Source organism: Dasypus novemcinctus, chromosome 5, assembly GCF_030445035.2.
Source record: "Dasypus novemcinctus isolate mDasNov1 chromosome 5, mDasNov1.1.hap2, whole genome shotgun sequence".
NCBI lineage: Eukaryota > Metazoa > Chordata > Mammalia > Cingulata > Dasypodidae > Dasypus > Dasypus novemcinctus.
Window position 1 is genome coordinate 160,146,015 of NC_080677.1, and position 24,451 is coordinate 160,170,465.

At 39.6% G+C, this 24,451-nt stretch overlaps 1 protein-coding gene and 2 pseudogenes across 16 annotated transcripts in view; 1 reads left to right on the top strand and 2 right to left on the bottom strand.

The window, feature by feature from the left end:
• The window catches only part of ARHGAP21 (Rho GTPase activating protein 21), a 134,793-nt gene that overhangs the window by 74,410 nt on the left and 35,932 nt on the right, over positions 1-24,451 (top strand). For 10 of the 16 annotated variants that reach the window (XM_058297816.2, XM_058297820.1, XM_058297814.2 and 7 more), the window contains 4 exons: positions 4,810-4,902; positions 12,764-12,842; positions 16,651-16,705; positions 23,341-23,370. In XM_058297816.2, the coding sequence (XP_058153799.1) occupies positions 4,810-4,902; positions 12,764-12,842; positions 16,651-16,705; positions 23,341-23,370 (257 nt within the window). The remainder of the gene's footprint in view (positions 1-4,809; positions 4,903-12,763; positions 12,843-16,650; positions 16,706-23,340; positions 23,371-24,451) is intronic. The other 6 variants (XM_058297828.1, XM_058297823.2, XM_058297827.1 and 3 more) reach the window with 1 other exon arrangement.
• LOC105745279 (tRNA N(3)-cytidine methyltransferase METTL6-like) lies at positions 2,033-2,994 on the bottom strand (annotated as a pseudogene).
• On the bottom strand, positions 20,113-20,711 carry LOC139439002 (securin-like; annotated as a pseudogene).

The window sequence follows — 24,451 nt, forward strand, 5'->3', positions numbered from 1 at the left end:
TTCATCTCTTTTATTGTATTCTTTTCATGAAGGCAATTACATGATATAATAAAAATTACTAAGCCCTCAGATCCCTAGCCAAGAAGAAGTAGATGGTTTTCCTTTAATGCCAACTGTTGAGAATGTTGAGTTGGCCACAGAGGAACCTAGCCTAATTACCAACTTGATTGGAATTGAGTGTTTGCATTTTAAGTGACTTAAGATTGAAAAGAAACTTTTTTTCCCTTTTAAATTAATTGTAAGTGGACTGTCTACTTCGTATTCAGGAAAGCTTGGCAAATGAATAAGTAGTCCAATTACTTTTGAAACAGCCTGGAAAACTACTCTTGGTTTCAGACCTAAGTTGAAATCCCTGCTCTGCCTCTTTTCAAGTTATTTAATCTCTGTTTCCTCCTGAGTGTAAATGGCAACACCAGGTTGGTAGTGACTATCTTGAAGGCTTGTGATACATTTATTCATTCATCAAATCACTCTCCAGATCTATGGGTATCAGTGAACATGGCAGAACCCCTGCCCTTCATTTCAGTGGGGGAGACGTAGGGACAACATGTAAGCAAATAAAAATAGAATTTAGGTAGTTAAGTGAGAAGTTCTATGAGGAAAAAAATAAAGCCTGGCACATAGTAGAACTCTTTCACATCCCCCCCACTTCATTATAATTTTCAAAGTACAGTGAGTACGTGAATACCCACATATTGTCCACCTCAATATAACTGAACATTTTGCTGTGTTTGTTTTAACTGTCCATCCGTATGTATGTGTCTCACTGTGTATGTCTCTTAGATTCCCTCTTCCAAACCCATTATATTAACCCCTGAGTACTTTAGCAAGCATCTCATGAATTAAGACATTCTCCTACTTAGTTTGGATTTAACAAATGTTAGATGTCTTCTTCTCCCTAAGCCTTTGGGTGGCAGCAGTCATGACTTTCAGCCCTAACTCCCCAGAACTGACACCAAGGGTTAGAATATTTTAATGTCATCTGCTCATAGAGATAGTGTTGCATAAAGTTGCCTTGGAAGCAGATATTTAGTTTTTAAAATTGGATATCAGCTGTTCTGCAGGGGTGATTTTATTAACTTTCAGGTTTTTTAAAATTTAATTTAATTTTTCTATATCAAAATTACAAGTTATTTCATTAACATAAGATGATAACTACAATAACAGTAAATCTGCTTTGGTCTGTGGTTACACTCCCCCCTTACTTTTGTTCATTCCTTGACCTTAAATGTTGGGATGATGTCTGCTTTGACTGCTTCAGGCTGAGAGGGTACTTAGGTATTATGGGACAGAGGAAAGGAATTGTTTTGCTTGCAGTTGAAGGTACACCTTGTTTTGAGGATGGGAATGGTCCATCATCACTGTTTTAATAGTTGTCAAGGGCAAGCCTGAAGAACTGGAGAGTAAGAGTTGGCTGCAACTCTGCTGGGTTTCAGGGCTCAACCAGCATATGAATAATCCAAAGATTTAAGTCTCTGAGAAATGTATTTAATAGGTACATTGAAAATTGCAGATTCAAATATAAGGAGTAGAAGAGTCATGATTAGGGGAATTATAAATGAGTATAACTATGTTTTATATTGGGGAAATAGATTTTCATATATTCCCAGATAAGACCTGCTGAGATGGCTTGCCTATGTGTCCAAATGTTCCTAGAGCCTTCGGGAGCACTTTTGTTTGAGACTTTGTTTACTGTGGCAGTTTGTAAAATCTGCCTGACACTGCATAAGCATAACCTCCAGAATGACCTCCTGACACACTCTTAGCCATAAAACCTCTCTTTTATTTAATATTTTCCCCATTTGCTCAAGGTCTTTTTACAAATGCCTTTCTGATTAATGCTTGGTAAAAATCCCTCGGTGCCAGGGAGGCTCATCCCTGGGAGTCATGTCCCATGTCAAGGGGAAGGAAGACACTCTACTTTTTAATACAAAAAGTATATATGATAATTTTTAAAAGCATTAAAATAAAAAAATATACAAAGTGAAAAAAACTCTTCAAAGGGGGGCACAAACATCTACCTAGAGAAAGGTCAGGACTTGTGACTCAGGGCCACTGTCTCAGGCATTGGGTTCTTTGTGGGTTTTTGAAATTCACTCTGAAGAAAAACTCTGGGCACACATAGGCCTTCTTTTTTGTTTACTATCTTTCGAAACATATTCATTCACCACTTCTTCATAACCTTTGTCTATAAAGAGCTGAATCAGGAAATCATCAGTAAAGAAAATATGACCTGGTTCCATCTTGTCTAGCATAAATGTTTTCTCCAAGTTTGCTGCCAGGTTTAAATCTTAAGCATAGCATGATCATACAATCCATGGTCATGAAGCAAGGCATATTTGCCTCATTTTAATACTCAGGAATTTGGAAATCTTGATTCAATTTCCAGTTCTTCCATTAACCAGTTGAATGACCTTGAGCAAGTAATTTCATCCCTCTGAATCTGTTTTTTCATCTTGCATACATTTTGTAAGGCAAGGTGCATCTTATCAGGGTGGACAGAAGAGAGAACAAATACCTACATGACAACATCCATGGACTCTGTGGGAACATGTTCCAGAAGGTCATCTTTAGTCAGATTGCACTGAAATACCATGCATCTTTCTGTGTTACAGAAAGGATTTTGCTTAACTTATTTCACTGCTCTTGGAGAAAAACCACAGGCATAGGCAAAGATATTCAGATCTTTTTTCAAAAGTGGGAATAAACTGTTCTCACCCCTACAGCCAGCTTCAATCATAGTCGGTTTTTGATCTTCAAACTCCCTACATGATTTTAGCTCCTCAAACTCTCTGGTAGTCCAATGCCGCTGAAGAAATGAGTACTGTTTCTTTTGTTAAAAAAAAAAAAGGTCACGGTTCTTTCAAGCCTCTTTTTCCAGTTTTTGCTGTTTAAAAGCAGACACCAAAGCACCGTGATCTCTTTTTTCAGTTTTTCCTCTTCTTCAGAGCTGAGAATCTTTGCTGGTAGCCCTTTCCTTTGCCAAGAAGCCATGTCATAAGTTGACCATAATACACTTAATGCTGCTGAAAATTCCCCAACCCTGAATAACCTGAAGGATCCATGTTGATAATGAAGAGACAGGGTTTTCTCAGATCACTTGTCAGGTTCATGCCGCAGGCAGCATCAGGGGCTTCTCAGCCAGCACCATAGCCCAGAGTCGGGATTTGGGAGCTGCCACAACCCCAAGCCAGGTCCAGACAGCCTTGCACACCTCTCAAGTTTTTAATTCTGAAAACAAAAATGTGATGCTCTCCCTCATCTGAGCAGTATGCAAGGAAGCATGGAAACCTTCATTTCCTGAGGAGCTAGCCCAGTGCATGCTGTGCTGAGTGCTTTTGCAGAAACCTGTCAAGAATGTAAAAATGCAAAACCATCACCTCTGTATTATCAAGGAGAAGTTAATACTTTCCTCAGTCACAGGGCTAGGATTTGAATCCCTGCCTGTTGACTTTAAAACATAAACAATCTTTATTCTTCCCTAGCGATTTTAAGGAGTTAAGTGGAGGGCTTCTTGCAGAATAAATAGCTACGCATGTCAGGAGAATTACTGGTTGGTATTCCTTTATTAAGAAACTTCTTTTGAGCCATCTTTGTGCATACACCATGATAAAAGTTCAGTTTTATATGGCCGTTACTGTGAGTTCTTCGTATCTGATAATCATTGTATGCCAAGTATTGCTATTTAACAAGTATGTATTACTCCACACATGAATGTGCCCTCTTTTCTCAGTTATATTCTCACTTCTTTTAGGGTCAGGACTGTGTCTTCTATTTTAGCAGGCCTCAAACTTGAGTGTACTTCAGAATCGTCTCAGGGTTCTTTTTTTTTTTAATGGAGGTGCCGGGGATTGAACCCAGGATTTCATACCTGGGAGGCAGGTGGTCAGCCACTGAGCTATATGGGCTCCCCACGAATCTGCATTTCTAGCGCATGACAGTGGTGGTGCTTGTGTGGGGACCACGCCCTAGGAACCCCCAGTGGCCTTGTGGCCCCCGGTCCTTCTCAGGTGCTTACTTATCCCCGCTCATTGTGCACAGTGCCAAAACTTGTTAGTTCTTGAATTTTGGTGTGTAATAGGGTCACCTCGGAGGCTTGTTGCAGAAGCAGATTTGGACCCCCAAACTTTCATGTTTAGCAAACACCTTAGATGTTAATGCAGACCATCCATGGAATGCAATCTGTGAAATATCAAAATACTGAGTTACAAAGTTGATGGCAGTCTCCTCGTGGCCGTGACTGTTTTTCATGTTTGTCTCTGGTTGTTTTTTATACTGTGTTGTCTTTTATACTCAGGTCTCCTACCTGAGTACCTGAAGAGTAAGGCTCTGTCGTCTTCATCCTTCTATCTTAGGGCAGTGTTGAAAAGCAGTAGTGTGAGTATGCCATTGGAATTGGCTTTGGTATTTACTAGCTATATGGCCTTGGAGAGCTTTTTTAATCTCTGAACCTTGGCATCCTCTTATATGCAGTGGTGCTGGAAATACTTATTTGTGATGGGATTTAGCGCTAGCATATGTAAAATATTTAGTGTAGTACCTGACAGACAGAATGCACCCGGGAAAAGGAAACCATCCCTGTGGTTGGGGTTGACCTTGTGTTACCGAAAAAGCAAAAAAAAAAGTTTGATTTAATGAAAACACTTAAATTATGATTTTAACATCAAGATTCAGGATATATGCTTATCATTTCATAAGAAATATTGGTTTCATTGTCTCAAGGAACTATTTTATATCTTGGTATTTTAATAAAACATTGCAAAGTAAAATCATGCCTTTAAAATATGTTGGACGTTTTCTCTCCCACAGGGAAGCAGAGGAACCGCCTGGAACCCATGGATACCATATTTGTTAAGCAAGTTAAAGAAGGAGGACCCGCTTTTGAGGCTGGATTATGCACAGGTGCTGACATTCTTCTTTAAACGCATCTTTGAAGTTCTCTTTTTACTTCTCCCTTCTTCCAGATAGCATGTTCTGTAGTCTTCCTTTCCTTGTATACATTTCTTCTTTTCTCTTCACATATAGAATTACTGTTTGTGAGACCCAATTTATACTTCTTGATACCCAAATGGATGGTTTAAAGAGCAATAACTAAGTGTAAATTGATTAACTGTGGGTACTTACAGGTATCACACAGATAATGAACTCTTGGAATTATTCTTCTACCATCAGAAAGCTCCTTTAAGAGCCTGTTGTGGATACATTTAGTTTTGACAAAGGATTACAAAATAGCAAAGTGATTTAGGTTTTTGTTGACCTTGAAATAATCTTCCTGGATCTCCAAGTTCTGGAAGTACCTGATCTTTCAGAGGTGAATTAATTAATTTGCACCACAGAAAGTTGTTTACATCTCCAGTACAGATCCAATGCAGTGCAAGCCCAACTCCATTTCTTGGTTCAATGGATCCAGTCTGATTTGCTGGATATATAGTAGCTTTTGTTCTAAAATATTTTGTGGTTTGAGATTTTAATAAAAATTAAGTACTTATGACTGCTGAGCAGAGATTTCATTCATATGAATCCATACTCTAAAAGAATTACTCTTTGGTCTTATTTTTTAAACATAAAGCAATTTAAAATAATTAGCAAAAAACACTTTGCCTTTTTTTTTTCCCTTGTTAGGCCAGTAATTCATTAAGGTAGGGAAGGAAGAGAAATGAGAGAAAATAACAGATCATGGGTCCCAGGTAGAGAGGAAGGGGCTGAAAAGTGACTAAGAGGGCCAGTTTACAGACTACAGTTCCCCATGATAGAGTATAAATCCCCAGGTTCTACTTGCGTGTTGTTCCAGGCAGGGAGTGAAGAAGGCAAGAACTGGGAGTGGAACAAGAGCAGGGGTTAAAAGGCAAGAGAGGGAAGCGGATGTGGCTAAGGTGATAGTGCTTCCACCTACCATATGGGAGGACTTGGGTTCGATCCTGGGCCTTCATAAAAAAAAAAGAGAAAGTGTGCCTGCATGGTGAGCCAGTGCCTGCGCAAGTGAGTTATGGAGCAAGATGATGACGCAAAAAAGGAGAGACGAAGGGGAGAGTCACGGTGAAGTACAGCAGAAACCGGGAACCAGGTTGGCGCAAGTGACAGGGAACCTCTCTCCACATCAGAGGTCCCCAGGATCAAATCCTGGTGAATCCTAGAGGAGAAAAACAAGAAGACACATATACAAAAAAGAGAAATAGATACAGAAGATCACACAGCGAGTGGACACAGCAAAACCAGCAGGTTGGGGGGAGGGGAAGGGGGAAGGCAAAAGAAAGGCCAGTTTGGCCTCTGTACTTCCTTTTTAAACCATTAATTACTCTGCCCCTTTGCTGATGACGGGCTGAGTCACAGCTGTTTGCTGTTTTGATTGACTACCCACCTATCAACCCCCTGGGAGGGCCCAATGATAAGGCCCCTGGAGAATATCCAGGCCTTCTCCTGGCTTCCAGGGGAAATGTCGTTCTGAATGGGAGAATCCCCTCGCAGGTTCTTCCAGCAGCCCTCTTGGGGTACTGACGTCTACCTTGGCTTTTCACCAGGTTCCAGATCTATCTACTGATTCCCTGAATTAGCCTGCTTCCTTTCCACCCTCAGAGAGTTTACACCTTTATTCTCAACGACGGGTTGAACGGTGATGGTCATTCTTCTGTAATTACTTCCTGCTGGTTAGGGGGCACTAGGCCCTACCTGACAAGGTGTAAAACTCTCCGGCTGTTCTAGCTCAGTTGGAGGAAGACGAATCTGGCATCCTAGGTGAAGCTGGATGAAGTCCCCATATGGTGAACAAGATGTTGATTCTGGAAGATATAAACTTGATTCAAGTTTTGAGAATATATGGTCCCCCTAAGAGGATACTAGACCACAAAAGTCGAAGGGGCCAGGTGCCGATAAAGGCTGCATCTCCCTGAAGTTGGTGGTTTCATTTTGCATGTTTTGAATACTGTTTAGGACTATTTCAGAGTGATTTACACGGAGATGATTTAAGGAAAGGACATGTTCCTGCCTGTGCTGCGGTCAGGTGCCATGCGATTTTGCAGCACCACAGCAGCAACAGAGTCTGCTTGTTGTTTGAGAGCGTCTAAGTCGTGGCTGGTTTCATTTATGCCGTTATTTAGCTCTAGGGAGTGACTGAAGTAGATAATGGGGTTTAGTATAAATTTCCAACCCCGGTTTTCGATGGTGGTGGTTATGCCTAAGGCAGCTAAGAGGGGGATGAGAAAAGACATTGCCTTTTTAGTTATTGTGCTGCAAGAAACAAATGAAGGGAAGCGTACTTGGCCCAATGGTTAGGGCATCCGCGTACCACATGGGAGGTCCACGGTTCAAACCCCGGGCCTCCTTGACCCGTGTGGAGCTGGCCCATGCGCAGTGCTGATGTGCAAGGAGTGCCGTGCCACGCAGCGGTGTCCCCGTGTAGGGGAGCCCCACGTGGAAGGAGTGTGCCCCGTGAGGAGAGCTGCCCAGCGCAAAAGAAAGTGCAGCCTGCCCAAGAGTGGCACCGCACACATGGAGAGCTGACACAACAAGATGACGCAACAGAAAGAAACACAGATTCCCGGTGCCGCTGATAAAGATAGAAGCGGTCACAGAAGAATACATAGCAAATGGACACAGAGAGCAGACAACTGGAGAGGGGGAGGAAGGGGAGAGAAATAAAAAATAAATCTTAAAAAAAAAAAGGAACAAATGAGAAGACAAGGTTTCTTAAAGGGTGTTGGGTTAGAGACACAGACACTGCTTAGCTTTGTCTCTTGAAGAGGAATTTCAGGCTGTCCAGTGACTGGCACTCGTACGACCCATCAGGTGCTTCTGGTGAGTCGGTACTTCTTTGGGCCGCTCACTTCACTTGCGGTGAATGTACCCAGCTGGCACTTTCTTTGACACTAATATCTCTTCTCATGTCTGGCAGTGCCAAATACATAGCTGGATTTTCTCTAGATTGTTGCTAAGTTGCATGTTCCAAGAAGGGAATGAATAAGGCCAGAACAGGAGGTAGAAAGCAAGAGCAGGGGTCAAAAGGCAGGAGAGGGCTCATTGCCTTGTTAATACCGTGTTGTGTTTTCAGCTGTAGATGTTACGTAAGTAGTGATTGTCTTGTCAAGACTTATTAGGATGCACTGTTAACTTATCACCTATCTTAATAACTGTTTCATGATATCTACTGTAAGCTAGTTTCTATAAAATTAATATTTATAATAGCTATATCAGTGTACATACGGGATCCTTTGCATGGACTGCGTCTTCCACCCTGTTCTAGGCCTCACATGTTGGGAAGGTAGAGTAGCTGTGCTGTGAATAGACACAAAAAGTGAAATCTTTTCCTAATTTTCCTCTTTCTCCTGTCCTTTCTCTCCCAATTCTTTCTGCTCCTCTGAATTTTTTGAGTAATCCACATATCCTTTTCCTCATTAAAATGAAGAACACTTTAATATGTATAAAGTCATCAGTGGGGAGTAGATGAGCACCTCCTTCCCATGTATAAGGTCCAGAGTTTGATCCTTGGTACCTTCTAAAAACAAAACAAACAAAGGAATGAATAAACCAACTCTCTTTGGGGAGCAGATGTAGCTCAATAGTTGAGCACCTACTTCCCATGTACAAGGTCCTGGGTTCATTCCTTGGTACCTCGTTTAAAAAAAAAAGTGAAAAAATATGTGCATACCCACATTTCAGTTCTGTAGTACAGCATTAATCAGTGAACTGGCTAGATTGAGGGAGTTACACAAGGATATCAGCTAGACTGAAGTAAGAGGACACAGAGGAAAGGAAGCAATCAAATGCTCAAGTCTGTTGTAGAGTCTGTTGGAAACTACTAGCTAGTAGTTCTCCAACTCAGAAGACAACTGATAGAATAAAAAATAATATAGCTGTGCCCACCCAGTGATAACAACTTTTGAGGTTTTGAAATTCATAAATGGCTGGAACTCTTATTTGGAACATGGCTGTATTTCATAAGAAGCTGGATATATTAAGAGCAACGTTAAAAATATGTACATGAACCCGCCCCATCAAGATGTTGGTGTGAGATGCTTAGAGCTCTGTCCTCCCACAGGAGCTTCAAATGAACAGTAAAAACTGGCAAAAACATTTTCCTAAAAATTATAAAGAAAACAGTTAAAGGACTGCAGAAACAGGGTGAGTGCCAAATCAAGAAAAAAGCCACTAAAATGCGTAGGATCTTGTGGCCTGGTGGGACCGTACCCCCCTGCACACCTAGTATGGATCGCTGGTCCTGGCTCCGGAAGGAGCAGGTGAACCTCTGGCACGTGCTGGGAGTGGTGGCCTGAGGGACTTGCTGCCTAGAATTTGCCCGGAGTGTGGAGTGTGGAATGTGGCTCAAGATGAGATCTTCGAAAAACTGGGAAGCAGTCAAAAGGTGCTGCCTGGGGCAAGGGATTGTTGGCTTTGGAAAACATAGGACAATGCCGCAACTGAGAGGAAACCGTTTCCTAGGGAAGAAGGAATATTTGCAATCCTGTAAATGGGTGAAATCCTAGGGAAGAAGGAATATTTGCAATCCTGTAAATGGGTGAAATCCTAGGGCGATGTACAACGCACAAGTGCAGAAAACCTGGGAGGTCCCTGTGCTTTGTCCTGGAGTGATTCCTGGAGCAATTCTCCAAAAGCATTGTATGGATAAACCCCCTAGAATTTTTTTGTTTTTATTTTTGTTAGCTCCTGGTATTCAAAGAAATCTCTGTCCTAATGCAAGCTGGATACAAGCTTAAGGAACAGGCACCTCAGGGTACAAAATGCCCAGGTTTCAATAAAGATTTCAGATCATGAGGAGAACATGAGCTGGGACATTCCAGAAAAAAAGACTTTTTTTAAAAGTCCTAAATATTCACATAGGTAAAGGAAAACATGGACAAAGAACTGAAGGAAATCAGGAAAATGATAGATGAGCACAGAGAGAAAATCAATAGAGAGATGGAAACTATGAGAAGGAAGCAAACAGAGCTGTAGACCGCAGTAACAGAAATTAAAAATTCCATCAAGGAGTTCAAAAGCAGATTGGAGATGGCAATAGAAGGAATCAGTGAACCTGAAAATCAGGCAATTAAAATCATCCAGTGTGCTGGGCAGAAAGAAGAATGAAGAAAAGGGAACAGAGCCAGAGAAGTCTTTGGGACGCTGTCAGGCATGTCAGTATATAGATTGTGGGGGTCCCAGAAGGAGAAGAGAGAGAGAATATTCAAAGAAACAGTGGCTGAAAAATTCCCAAATTTAATGAAAGACATCCAAGCTGTTCGATGAACTCCGAACAGGATAAACTCAAATAGACCCACGCCATGCCACGTTAAAGTCAAACTGTCAAATGCCAAAGATAAAGAGAATTCTGAAAACCACATGAATGCTGTGTACAAGGGAGCTTCAGTAAGATTAAGTGCCAATTTCTTGTTGGGAACTATGAAGACAAAAAGACAGGGAAGACATATTTAAAGTGCTGGAACCAAGAATTGCCCTACAGGAAACGCTGAAGAGAGTTCTGCAGGTTGCAGGGGAAGGACATTAGACAATTGACTAAAGCCATAGAAAAAGAAATAAAGATCGCTGGTGAACATGATGACATGGGTAAATTTAAATACCAGCACTACTGTGTTTTTGGTTTGTAACTCCCAACTTTTTACTTTCTACAGGATTTAAAAGGCAAATACATGAGGTAAAATAATCAGTCAATGGTTTGGGACTCATAATGTATAGACATGAAATTTGTAGCAAGAACTACAATAAAGTGGGGGAATGGAGGAGTGTAGGAGCATAGTTTATTTTTGCTATTGAAGTTAAGCTTGTATCAAAGCAAACAAGATCATTATAGATTTAGGATGTCAGATATAGACTCCATGGTAACTACGAAGAAAATGTCAGAGAATATGCAAGCCCAGAGGACAGAAATTAGAGTATAAGTTGATAGGTGTTGGGCTGGGGGAATGGGGAGTTAATGCGTAATGGGTATAGCGTTTCTCTTTTGGGGAGATGAAATAGTTTTAGTAATGGAAGGTGGTGAGAGTACCTCAATATTGTGAATGTGATTAATTCCACTGAATCGTTTGCTTGGGAGGAGTTGAGATGGGAAAATATAGGTTTTGTATTTGTTCCAACAATTTGAAAAAAGAAAAAAGAAAGAGCAACTAAAGAGACAATTAACAACTAATACATGATCCTTGATATCATATAAGAATGGAGGAGAAAAGACTCGAAAGGGCATCACTGGTAGAATCACAATAAGTCTAAAGTGTAGAATACCAGTAACTCCACTCTAGTCCATACTTTATTCCCCAATCCTGAGGATTCTGGGGTGGTGATTCCCACTCTACCTCTGATTGAGAGGATGCTTCGATCCCATATGGCTGATGGTTGGGACTCTCGTGCTTGCAGTTGTTGATTCTCTCAGTTCCTTGGTGTGGTGGTTGTCCATCCTCACCTGTTAGTTGTCCTGAGTGAGTCCAATGAACTAGAAAGTAGATCTTGCAATTCCACTGAGGCTCAGGGCCCAGCTAGCACATGGACAGCCCAGAGATTCAAGTCTCTTGGACATACACCTACCAATCCAGTGCCAGCTATAGGTTCAATAAGAGGGACAGAAGAGGCATTTGTAGAGAAGTCACATCTGAGTCCAACTCTGTCACACATCTGAGTCCAACTCAGTCACAAACTCCAAAGTAGGGCCCACTGGCAAGGCACCAAACTCTTGAGCTGTCTGCCATAACTGTAGGACCTGGGTGTCTCCGTAGCCTTCAGGAGCCCCACTGTTTGGGGTTGTATCTACTTTGACTGTCTATGAGATCCTGCTGAGACCTGCATAAAAGTTACCTCTCTGATGACCTCTCGACTCATTTTGAAGTCTCTTAGCCATATAAACTCATTTGTCTTTACCATTTCCCCCTTTTATTCAAGGTCTTTTTCTAGCTGCATCACCAACCCATGCTTGGTAGTAATCCCTCAGGGCCAGGGAGGCTCATCCTCGGGAGCCGTGTTCCACGCTGGGGGGAACGCAATGCATTTGTGCTGAGTGTGGCTTGGAGAATGGCCTCCTGATGTGGAGACAGTAGCCACTGGAGTTGTAGAAGGCAGGGAGAGGAAAAAATAATATGGGGGCGTTTTGGGGACTTGAAATTGTTCTGAATGACATTGCAAAGACAGATGTAGGACATTATGTATATCCGGTTACAACCTACAGAATGGAGTGGGAGAGAGTGTAAACTACAATGTAGACTATAATCCATGCTGTGTGGAAATGCTCCAAAATGTGTACATCAATTGCTATGAAAGTACCACACTAATGAAAGAAGTTGTTAATGTGAGAAAACTGGGAGCTATGGGGAATGGGGCATATGGGAATCCCCTATATTTTTTTGTGTAACATTTTATGTAATCTATGAATCTTTTAAAAATAAATAAAAATATATTAAAAAACAACAAAAAAGCCATCACTGGGACATGGAGAAAATTGGAATATAGAATGTAAGCTTTATATCAATGTTAAATTTCTTGAACTTGATAACGGTGCTTGGGTGATTACATAAGTGAATATACTTGTTCATAGGAAATGTATATGGAAGTATTGTTTTCAAGGATTATGATGTGTGCAACCTGCACTCAAATGTTCAGAACATATATAAATAGATGGTTAGATAGTATTTTTGTGAGTGTTCTGTGAGTTTGAAATTATTTCAAAATAAAAAGTTAAAAAAATAAGCAGATGACTCAAGAAATATTTCAAAATATGCAAAAGTAACTTTCTTTTGGACTACCTCACATGGCATTTTGCTTCTCTCTGAAGGTGACCGAATTATAAAAGTCAATGGAGAAAGTGTTATTGGAAAGACCTATTCCCAAGTGATTGCTTTAATTCAGAACAGGTAAGAGTCTTGAAACATGCTTAATTTTGGCCAAGGATGGGTTTTATACATCTGTAGAGTAAGTAGATTTAAGATAGTACTTTGTTTCTGTAAGGAGTTGGTATGATGCAGAAATGTGGAACTTTTCCATAGAGTGGTTAGTGCATTTAAGAGTTATCAAAAATCAAACTACTTGAGGATACCTTAGTTGGTGGCTTTGCTATTACAGTTATCAGATTGGTGATTAGAATCCTTTAGAGTCTGAGCACCACACATTTCAGATTTCCTGCAAGTTTCCTCTTTTAATTGAAGTAGGAATCAAATACGTTATTTGTTTATAATAAATATATAGATACATAAATGCATATTAGTTTATTGTAAAACCTCTTAGGAAAATGTGTTATCTTTAAGTATCTTGTTAAATAATCGTCTTGGCTCAAATTATCCCTTTGTTTTGACCAAGAGAGCAAGAATTCCCTTTTAGTTCATTTGTCTGCCTTTGTTCTACAGAATGTTAGGATTTTGATATCTCAGTTTAAATAAATATAGAGTGTTGATCTGTGGGACCTCAGTGATGAGTTCTGTTCTCTTTCTCTCTATCACACAGCTAGAAGTTCCTTGAAATTTTCAGATTAAAAAAACAGGAAGCCAAGAGGTTACCATGTTGAATTTCTGTCAAGACTAGGCCTAGAATCTGGAGTCTTGTTTCCAGATCACTCCCCTATTTTATTTTATTTTTATTAATTACTTTATTTTAAATTCACAAAAAGTAAAAGAACAGAAAAAAGTAGCTCAAAAAATTAAAGAACTAAAAAGTTCTTTTTCTGGGACTTTTATCATCTAATTCCAACTGCCAACGCAGTTGTCCTCTCATGTTCAAGCACGATATACACATGAACACAGATTAGTTAAATGACACAGTCAGAGTCTCATTAATGAAAAAACATTAAGAGGAAAAATATGCTAACTCATCTTCATATCTCACAAAACCAAATCACATATTCTTTTTTTTTTTTACCTTTAGAATTAGTATAGTGCCAACATTACTTTTGCTGCAAAAACATTACAATGTTGTTAACTAGAGTTCATAAATTACATTAGTTATATTTTTCCCAGATGTCACCACATTCGTAACATCCTGTAGAACATTCCTATCTTTATATTATTAATCACAATTCTTATCTACTGCCAAAATCAGTTTTATACATTTCCAATATTATCCTCCATCTGTCTTCCAACTAATAATCTTCCTATTCTTTTCAGCCACAGTCACACTGATAAATAAGTTTGTTACATTCATTATAATTTGTTACCATTAAGTCCAACCATTACTACATATTTATGTTTGACCTTAATAAACATTTTGCATACATCCAGCATCTTCTCCCCGTTCTCGTCCCCCATTCCATCGCCCACCAACCTCCACTTCATAGTCCAACTCCATTAGTCTACTCATTTAATTGTAAGAAGCTCTTCCCAGATTCAGATACAGTAACTTTTGGACTATCTATTGCTTTATGTTAGCCATACACACCTGTCGATAATTAAATTGAAGTTCTTTAGTTATTGAAGATTTTTATCAAGCATGTTAAAAGTAGTTCATGCTATAGACTAAATTGTTTACACTAATGCCTTAATACAGTGTTGGGTATTTTTTATTATTTCCTCAGTAAATTAGCTCATCATGAATCTACCCAGATGTTTTGTCAGTGTATGACTGAAGAATTTTTAGTGTATTTAACACCTCTTCTTTAACTGAAATGAAATACTATTTTTCTAAGTAATTATAACTTAATCTTTGTTTTCCTCAGTCCACATTAGTTTTTCTATCACTGGTACAGTAAGGGTAATAACTTCAGAATAACAGCAGCCTTAATTTTTCAACTAAAAAAGCAATTTAGAAAATAGAGAAATACTGTTTTTTTCTTTATTTTCTTTCAAGAAAAAAGTGTTCCTTTTGTCTGCAGTTGGTAGCAAATGGATATTGCAGCACAAAACATGGAAATTGGACAGTGTATTAATGTAAAAATGAATCCTTACAGAAGAATTTATCTAAGTATCAGTATATTAATATTGAAATAAAAATACTTATTTTGACTAGTTAAATTTATTTGAACCTGTAGTTCTTCTTGGCTTACCTTTTTTTCAGCATTTATAACTTTAAAATATGGTTCAAAGCTGTCAAAAAGAGAAACCAGTAAATTACTAGATTGGCTTTCCCTTTCTGTTTGTCTGGTTATTCCTTAATGACTTGATTGTATGGGGAAACAAACTCTTATCTTCTGTGTTTGATTAGGTATTGAAGCACCTTAGGAGACTGGCACCACTGTCCTGGCCATATCTAAATGTAGTTCCACATCACAGAACTGAGTATAATTTACTCCTATGAACTTTTTTAAGCCTAGAAAAACTGATCTATCCCTCTTGACCAGAGATTTAGAGTACTAAAATAAAATAAGACTATGAACTGTTGCTATAAGATTCTAAAATGAAATCATAAAGCAGGCAAATAGTGGAGATGTTCTATAGTTTTTTTATTTTTATTTTTATTTTTTTATTTTTTTGTTTAAAGATTTTATTTTTATTTATTTAATTCCCCTCCCCTCCCCCAGTTGTCTGCTTTCTGTGTCTTTTTGCTGCGTCTTGTTGCTTTGTCCGCCTCTGTTGTCGTCAGCGGCACGGGAAGTGTGGGCGGCGCCATTCCTCTGCAGGCTGCTCCCTCCTTCGCGCTGGGCGGCTCTCCTTATGGGTGCACTCCTTGCGCGTGGGGCTCCCCTACGCGGGGGACACCCCTGTGTGGCACGGCACTCCTTGCGCGCATCAGCACTGCGCATGGACCAGCTCCACACGGGTCAAAGAGGCCCGGGGCTTGAACCGCGGGCCTCCCATGTGGTAGACGGACGCCCTAACCACTGGGCCAAAGTCCGTTTCCTATAGTTTTTTTTTTTTTTTTTAAGATTTATTTATTTATTTAATTCCCCCCCCCCCCTCCCCTGGTTGTCTGTTCTTGGTGTCTATTTGCTGCGTCTTGTTTCTTTGTCAGCTTCTGTTGTCGTCAGCGGCACGGGAAGTGTGGGCGGCGCCATTCCTGGGCAGGCTGCTCTTTCTTTTCACGCTGGGCGGCTCTCCTCACGGGCGCACTCCTTGCGCGTGGGGCTCCCCTACGCAGGGGACACCCCTGCGTGGCACGGCACTCCTTGCGCGCATCAGCACTGCGCATGGCCAGCTCCACACGGGTCAAGGAGGCCTGGGGTTTGAACCGCGGACCTCCCGTATGGTAGACGGACGCCCTAACCACTGGGCCAAAGTCCGTTTCCCTTATAGTTTTTTTAAATGAGTCATTTCAGTAGATGTGACTGTAAACTCTGATTCCCTTTTCTTCTGAAGTCAAGATAGAATTTTTCAAAGTTAGGATGTTCAGTATTTTTTAAATTATTAAACTTGAGGGTTCTTTTGTTATTTTTATGTTAATGATTTTTTTTAACTTGATAAACAGCCAGAATGGATATGAGAAAAACCTGTAATTTGTTTTTCTAACTTGAAGTAAATGTATATACATACTACTCTCTTAGTTTTGTTCCAGAACTAATGTAAGTAGTAGACTTGATATTTCTAAATTAGAAACACATTATAAAGAAGACTTGACAGATTATGAATGGCATAAAAATCTGGCTATTTTTCATCCTAATTATCTGGATTTGAAAAGTTAAGATTGAAGAAAACCAAAAATTTAACTCTTAAGCAGTTATAAAAATACTTCTGTGTTAACTCTTTTTCCTTAAGTCTTTCCACCCCTCTCCTAAAATAGAGTGTATATTTTCAATTCCAGTGATACTACATTGGAACTTAGTGTTATGCCAAAAGATGAAGACATTCTCCAAGTGGTAAGTCTTATTTATTCAAAGATGAGTGTTGTTTTATAGACATGACTGTTAATAAAAATCCTGTAGTGGACTAAGTCAGAAAACAATTTTAGGGGCAAAAAAAAAAAAAATCTCTGCTTCATTTAAGAGTCTGGAATTCTCTATGTTTTACATAAAATAAAAGCCCACTGCTAGTTTTTTGCAATTAAGTGACATGAGAATGTTTTATCACCCAGTGCATTCTTTTAATATTATTACTTAGGATGAAATTCCTAAAAAGTTTAGTGCTGCATTCTAAGTAGTCCTTTGCCTCAAAGCCAAAGCTCAGAGCACAAGTGCACATACCACAGGCGTTAGATCTTTTGTTTTTCTTTTTTTTTATTGTGAGGACAGAAATTTTATGAAAGCTATTTCCTAATTTTGCAATAAATATTATACTGTGTGTAAATGGTCTTACAAAGCAGTTTTGTTAACAGCATCAAATAATTGTTAGAAGTAATGTTTACCATGAATTAAGTACAACATAATGAAAAATATTTTAGGCTCTTAGGCAATTACATAGTTGAAAAGTTTAGTATTGAGTCTAAAATACTTGTCTGATTTATTTTAGAAGTAAAATAAATTGAATGGAATTCTTGATCTAATAAGCCTAAATGTTGCTGGAAGTAAAAAGATGATATAAAATATATAAATTTCCTCCATGTTGCTGGAAATAAAAAAGATGATAAAGATATATAAATTTCTTCTAAGAAAATAATTTTTCAGGGGACTTTCAAATTCGGTAGACTATAACAGAATGAGAAAAACCCTTTTAAGTAACACATTGAAAGCCAGCAGTTAGATCTGTAAGAAGTGACAGTGGCTAGAGAAGACTTTTTTGTTTAATTCCTCAGTGAATAGTTGGGCTTTTTCCTTATTTTTTATAGCTAAATTCAAGAAAATCAGGAAACTTACAGAATCCTTGCAGTGGGGATAGAAGTGGCAATGTAATGTTTTTCATTTGTACGGTGTTAGTTTGAACATAGCTCAGCAACATTCCTAAATAATCTGAAAACATTTTTTACAAAAGTATCACTAAAACTGATCCTAATGATTCGACTTATCCAATATCATGTAAAGTATAATTAATGGAAATCTGGGGGCTCAGTCCTGTGTTTTGAGGCATGCTGGTTTTATTTAGGAATGAATGTTCTGGGATGGAGATGGGACCTGCAAGGTGGGTGCAGCTACCCACAGTGACGTTCCCAGGCATATCGAGGTACCACAGAGTGCTGCCCCGGTTCAGCAGCGTGACAGAGGAGCGCATAAGCACTGGAGCCAGTGGCTGTGAAAGCCCCCAAACTAGAAGTAAATGGGGTCGCTCCTCTTATGTGCTGCTTATGCAGAGTTCCACCTTTACCTTGAGTCCTCCTTGTAGCCTGAAGACCTGAAGACAGAATGGACTTCCCGAAAGGGAGTGTTTTCTGGTCTTCAGTAGACCCTTTCCCTGTCAAGGAGCAGACACTGGTTGGATGCCCTTTCACACAGTGCTCGTTGCCTGGAATGGCCGGCATTCCACCAGAGTCCTAAGGCCCAAACGCAGACTTGCCGCTGTAGGCTGCAGAGCTTATGGTGGTCAGCAAACCCTTTAATGCCGTGGAAGGAATAATTTTCTAATGCTCCGATCAGTGGAACCCTAGGCAAACCAGTCTGTCTTGTTGAATATCATTTAAGATAAATAAAATTAAACTAAGATAAAGACAAATGCAAAGTGTTGAAAATATGGGAAAATTAGGTTACCAGGTTGATGGGAGCACATGGATCTTCAAGGTTCATCAGTAAAGGACTCAGGCATATTATAACCGAAAATTCATTTCTAAACCATGTTATTGGAATTATTTTAATGATCAGAAACTTAAAAGCACCATACCCTCAAGGATAAAAGAAAATTTTCATTATTTGCAGATAACTGTGACAGAATGTTGAAAAGCCTGTTGGGGAGTGAGTGTAGCTCAAGTGATTGAGTGACCACTTCCTATGTACAAGGTCTTGGGTTAATATTTGTAATCTTATTATAAGATTAAATACATTTTCTGTTTCATGTTCCAATAAATGAAATGGTTTTATTACCCTATCAAATGCTTGTGCCTGCATGAAGTACCTGCCCCCACCCCATCAAAGCACCTAAACCGTGACACTGACCAAAGAAAATACTTCCTCGAATGGAGTAATGATAGGAGAGCTCAATTGGGGTGCCTTCCCATGGAAGCCCCAAGATACTTTGTTATACATTTGGCTCAGAGGATTTAAAATTAAACCTTGCTGTAAGTTCTGGTAACCCTGGAGATCCTTGGGTATATCTCATTTTTGACTAGGAATTCGGAACTTCCTTTGTGCTGTTCTGTGTTAAAAGGGTAAGAACTTGCCTAATATAAGACAGAGGAATGGGCAGCCCTGGGATTTGAACCCACGCAGGGCTGAGACTCGGGTCTGTGCTTCATTCACACCACGGCACCCCTGCCTCGGCACAGCCCACCCCTCTCGGCTCTGGCACTGCATGGATGTGTGATTTAAATTGAAAAGTGTAATTTAACCACAACCTTTCTTTAGGTCTATTAGACACACTTTTTAAACAGCCATTATTATGTTCATTTTGAGTGTAATAGCCTGGTTTAAAAACCTCGGTACCTGGTTGTTGAGTGTGAAAGTGAGAGTAGGAATCCTGGAGGTTTCTTTCGTATTGTGTGAGCCAGCAGCAGGTCCTTTATTCTTTTTAAAAACCTATTTTTAAATAATTACAAGGCTGGTACATGCTTGTTGAAAAGTTTCAAATGATGTAGAAAGGTTCACAAGCAAAATGGAAGTCCCCTCGCCCACCCCATCACCGTGCTCCTCCGTTAGGCGCTTGCCCAAATCTCCCTGGGTAGACAGGAGTGTCCGCGTGACTTTTGTCACAGGCGAGGGCTTTATGTCAGCCTGTGGAAGGTGCAACAGCAGGGAGGAATATGAATCTCGGTAGCTTTTTTATTCTGCAGGTTTGTTTGTTTTTTCACCATTTAGTAGAGACAAGTTTAAATATCCTAGGATATGGTGATAGTGATTTTGACTTGCCGACTAAAAACTGAACTGAAAGGCGACTTTAGTAATTCATGCTTAGTTACTGCCAGACACTGCACATGGACTCAAGACCCAGACTCTTCAATATTTTAATTAATATTCTCTTATAATTCTAATTAAAAAGAACTCAATGGGCCATCTATCTCTCTTTTCTTATTTTCTTTCCCCCTTACCCCTCCCTAACTTTTTTTGGAAAAACTTTTAGAATCTGCAGGCACTGTGGACTGCTCTTCTTTGCTTTCATCAGATGTCGCTTTAAGGTTGTTTTTTTTTTAATTTCATAAGGAATTGCTTTATTGAAAGAAAAAAATATATACACACACTGTGCAGCACTAAGAAGTGTAAATATCTAAGTCGTAGCCAACAGGTGGCAATTCACATCCAGGGTCGACAGAACGCTTGAAGGAGACTGCAACAGAGTAGGCTCCCACATCACAGGGGCGTCTTCCCAGGAGGGGGCCCCCAGCTCTGACAGCTTTTCAAGTTCCCTCCCTTCCCCGAGGATGGGGAGAGGCACTCCGTTCAAGGGGAGGTGTGCGATTCGGTGCTCTTCAGGCAGGTCCAAACTCTCCAAGTCTAGAGGATTGTAGGGCGAGACTTTTTAAATTCTGGGCAGATGTCATCCGAGGCAGGAACGGGATTTTTTGCCTTAACAGTCTTCTCAGTCTTTTTGGCAGAGAAGGTGGGCTGTTTTTGTTTGAGGGGTCCGTTAGTCTTTACTACCTTTTCTGTAGCTCTCTTGACAGTTGCCAAAGCCTTTCTGGCAGCTCTAGGTAGTGCTGGTGGAGCATCAACTACTTTGCCAAACCGCGGTGTTGAAACCTGAGATCTCCCATCCAAGGCTGTGCCCGAGGGCCCAGGGCCCATCCTTCAGAGCCACACACGTGCCTGGTTTTCCACTCTCCTTACCAACAAAGATGAGAGTAGTCATTCTGGATTACTCCCAAGGTTCCACTGCTGACCTATGGCTTTAAATTTAAATGACAGGTCTGTAGTGCCAGAAGACTTAAAACTTAAGTATGGGGTAAAGGGAATTCAGGAAAAAATAGGAAGTGGTGTGTGAAGGGCTAATCTTGTATTCTCTTTCTTTTTTTCCTCCTCCTGACAACTCCTTGAGTATTCCAAGAGCTACTCAAACGGGAAAAATTATAGAGATACCCAGTTCCATCAGAACACCTGCATGTACTGGGAAGTATTCCTTTGGGCTTAAGCCAGATCCAGAACTCAAAATCATTAATAGCTGAATATGTTACTTCATGATGTTAGTTTAAAAGATTTGCAGTCTACAGTATTTCAGACAAACTTATTCACACAGGATGATTATGACATTTATTTTTATTTTTATGCTATATATTTTTTTAAATTTATTTATTTTTTAATATTGTCTTTTTAAAAGATAAATAGATCACCCAAAATGTTACGTTAAAAAACATAAGAGGTTCTCACATACCCCACTCCCCACCCCACCCCACCCTATATTTTGTTTTATTTCAAGGATATACTTTGTTTAAATGATACTTTGTATAATTTAATGGGTGTCCTCTGGCAATTGAAAGCTTCCTCCTGGGTAGTTAAAACCCTGGTGTGCGAAACCATGAGGCTCCATGAAAGATCATATACCCCCGGACCATGCCCTGGAGAGAGAGGATGCCACAGTCACAGCTCGAGAGGTTGGACCATGTGCAGTGACAGGGCTCCCAGAAGGGGGTCGGAGTTCTTGGGGACTCACACGTGAAGTTCCACTCCAGTGTCTGCCCAAGCCTTTCCTCTAAGTATTCTTTAGCAGGCAGTTTGTCCTCTAGTGGAACACGTGCAGGCATCGTGGGATGCAAATTGTCTATTCCTAATTTATTTCCCTAAAGTTACCCAGGAGGTGAATTTGTGCCTGTATCACAGCCATAGACGTTTCAGAATTAATCCCAGGTATGTCCATGACCTACCAGTGGAACACATGCCAAGCTACAGAGGTCTTAGAGGTATTGGTCATTTCCCCATGGATGTTAATTTTGGAATAGCATTGGTTCCCAAACTTTATGAGAATGAGGGAACTTTAAATGAAGAGACTGATTGGTTAATTGGTAGATAAATGAACCAGCCTTTTTAGTGTTCATGGACTGAGAATATATGAGGAGATTAATTTAGTGATCCTCTTGAATGAGTTCATATTTATATACAGTATCTGTATTGTCTAATATAAGCAGATGTGGTTGAGACATCTGTGTAAGGTTTTTTTTTTTTTGTCGGTGCATGGCACGCTGTATGTATTTGAGGACCCCTTGCCATAACTTTACTGTGAAGCTTGGAACCATTAATATAGATTGTTTAGTATTCAGGATTGCTAGAGGTGTTTGAAGTATGTAAAAATAGTTTTTTCTGGTATTTTATAGTTCCAGTCACATTATACTAAAGTTGATATTCCTTCCCAAATTGAGTAAAGGAGGTATCTTTAAATTATTAGGTCTAGAGCAGCATTTTCCAGACTGCAAAATTCTTATCAGGTTAAAGCTCCTGGGAAAAAGTGAGTTCGATGGCTGAATGCATTTGTGTTTTATCTTCAGTTTCTCAGTATACATTAACTTAGGAAAGGTCTGGGGATGTCAAGAAAGCACCAACCTACCTTCCCCTGGATGATACATGCCTCCCCTGCCTGGTTTTTTTTTCAGGTCATACTTTATAAAATTGCATAAAATATTGTCCCAGACATTTCATTCATCCAAACCCAATTTTCCTGTCATGGAAGAGTCTTGGTCTGAATATAATCAGCATTAAAAAGATAGGCTTCTTTTGTTAATGCTCACACCCAAAATGCTTATTTTGATTGCTCGCATGCGTGCCTTTAAATTATTATGGCACAAGTGAGTGGTTCTTTACCTGTAGTTAGCCTTCATTTCTCACTGCATTCTACCCTAAGTTCCACAGCATTCATTGGAAGTTAACAAGAATTACTCTGGAAGAAACCTTTTATTCTATTCGGTAGGTGTTTTCATAAGCTAATAAAGCAGCTCCAAAGGTACAGCACTGAAGGGTGTGGAACCTGTTTAATGAAGCATTCTGTTTTCCTTCCTTCTTCCAAGTCACGGTGTAAAGGCAGCCGCAGTCAGCCGACAGCCTGTGGTTGTGCTCTCATTACAGGGGAGGGAGGAGGCTGCACTGTTTTCAGTGGATAATCGAGCATTCGTGTCGTCATCTAGAAGCAGAGATGGAAGCAGCTCAGGGGAGACGAGAGGCGGCAGTGCTGGAAGGGCAGCTTTGTAGCCCGTTACCAGACAGCACTGCGTAGTGCAGAAAATACCCGTTAGGGTGCATGTCACCAGGTGTGTTTTGCTTTCAAGAGCGGGAGGCAAATCAAATAAGCACCAGATAAAAGCCTGAGAAAAAGATGCTCAGAAGCAGAGGGAAGTGATTCTCTATGCTTCACTGCCCTTTCCCTCTCTTGGTACCTTCCAGTGAAATCAGTGTAGATGCATTTTTAGCTTGCCGTTTCCAGCATCAGTGTGACATCATGACTCTGTCTTTATATCAGTAAGCAGCTTCTACTGTGTTTTCCTATTTTCTGCTAGCTACAGTTTACAAAGGATGCCACTGCACCGGTAAGAAATGCACAGTTGCCGCGCCCTTCCTTTTTTTTTTTTTTTTTTTTTTTTGGAAAAATCCCGTTTTATAGAGATTTGTCATAAGCCAACCTATTAAAACTCTTAAGTTTGCTTAGAGAACGCCTTCCATGGTTAATCGTACTAATTTGTAGAATGTGTTTGTGATGTATGGTTTTCTTTCTTTTTTATTTTTGTATTTGATTTTCTTTTGTATCCTCTACCTAACTGGTGTTAAGGCATAATATTGATTTGCATCAGTATTTTTTTTTAAGTAACGCACCCTCTCCTTTTCCCTCTTACTTTGGTGTTATTTGTCATGCAAATAGGTTCACCTGTTATTTGTGAATGCACTTAAACTTTGCAAGCTGTCTAATGTAAAGACAGCCTTTTGATCAGAGAAGAATGTGTAATATACCACACCTAACTGTCCTAAATGATGAATGTAGTCCTGTTTCATTTAATTCCAACTATTATAATTTCACAAATAGTTGATAAAAACATAATTTGAGCTGCATGTCTGCCTATTAGTAATAGAGTAACATCTCCTTATAAAAGTAAAACAAGAGACCAAATAAATTTATACAATTTAATTTGCATTAGCTTAATATAAAATATAAATTATATACAAAAAGTTTAAATACCTTAGTTATGCCATGAGTACATCCTTAATTTCTTATGCATGCATATTCTTCTCTTATTTTAAATATAAAATATTTAGCTTAGCTGTTGGAAGGATTTACTTTATCAAAGTGGATACTTTTTAGGGTCTCAGTTATATTAATTGACTAGACAGTATTCAATAAATTTAATTTATGATATTACTAGTGCTTGAAATAAAAACGTGTTTGGTTAAGATCTTTAATATTGCCACCCTCTTTCTGGCAAAAGATCTGCTTTTGCTTGGATTTATTAGGCAGCCATTTAACCTATCAACAGCTGACAAACCCTGACTGCCTGCTAAAGCTTGCATAGGGAAAGTTTTAGAAGCAATATGGTTGTGACAAATTGAGCAAACATTTGGTATGTTTCAGCTATTTTCAGAAAACAGGCGATTGCAGTTTATATTTATGGCAAATTT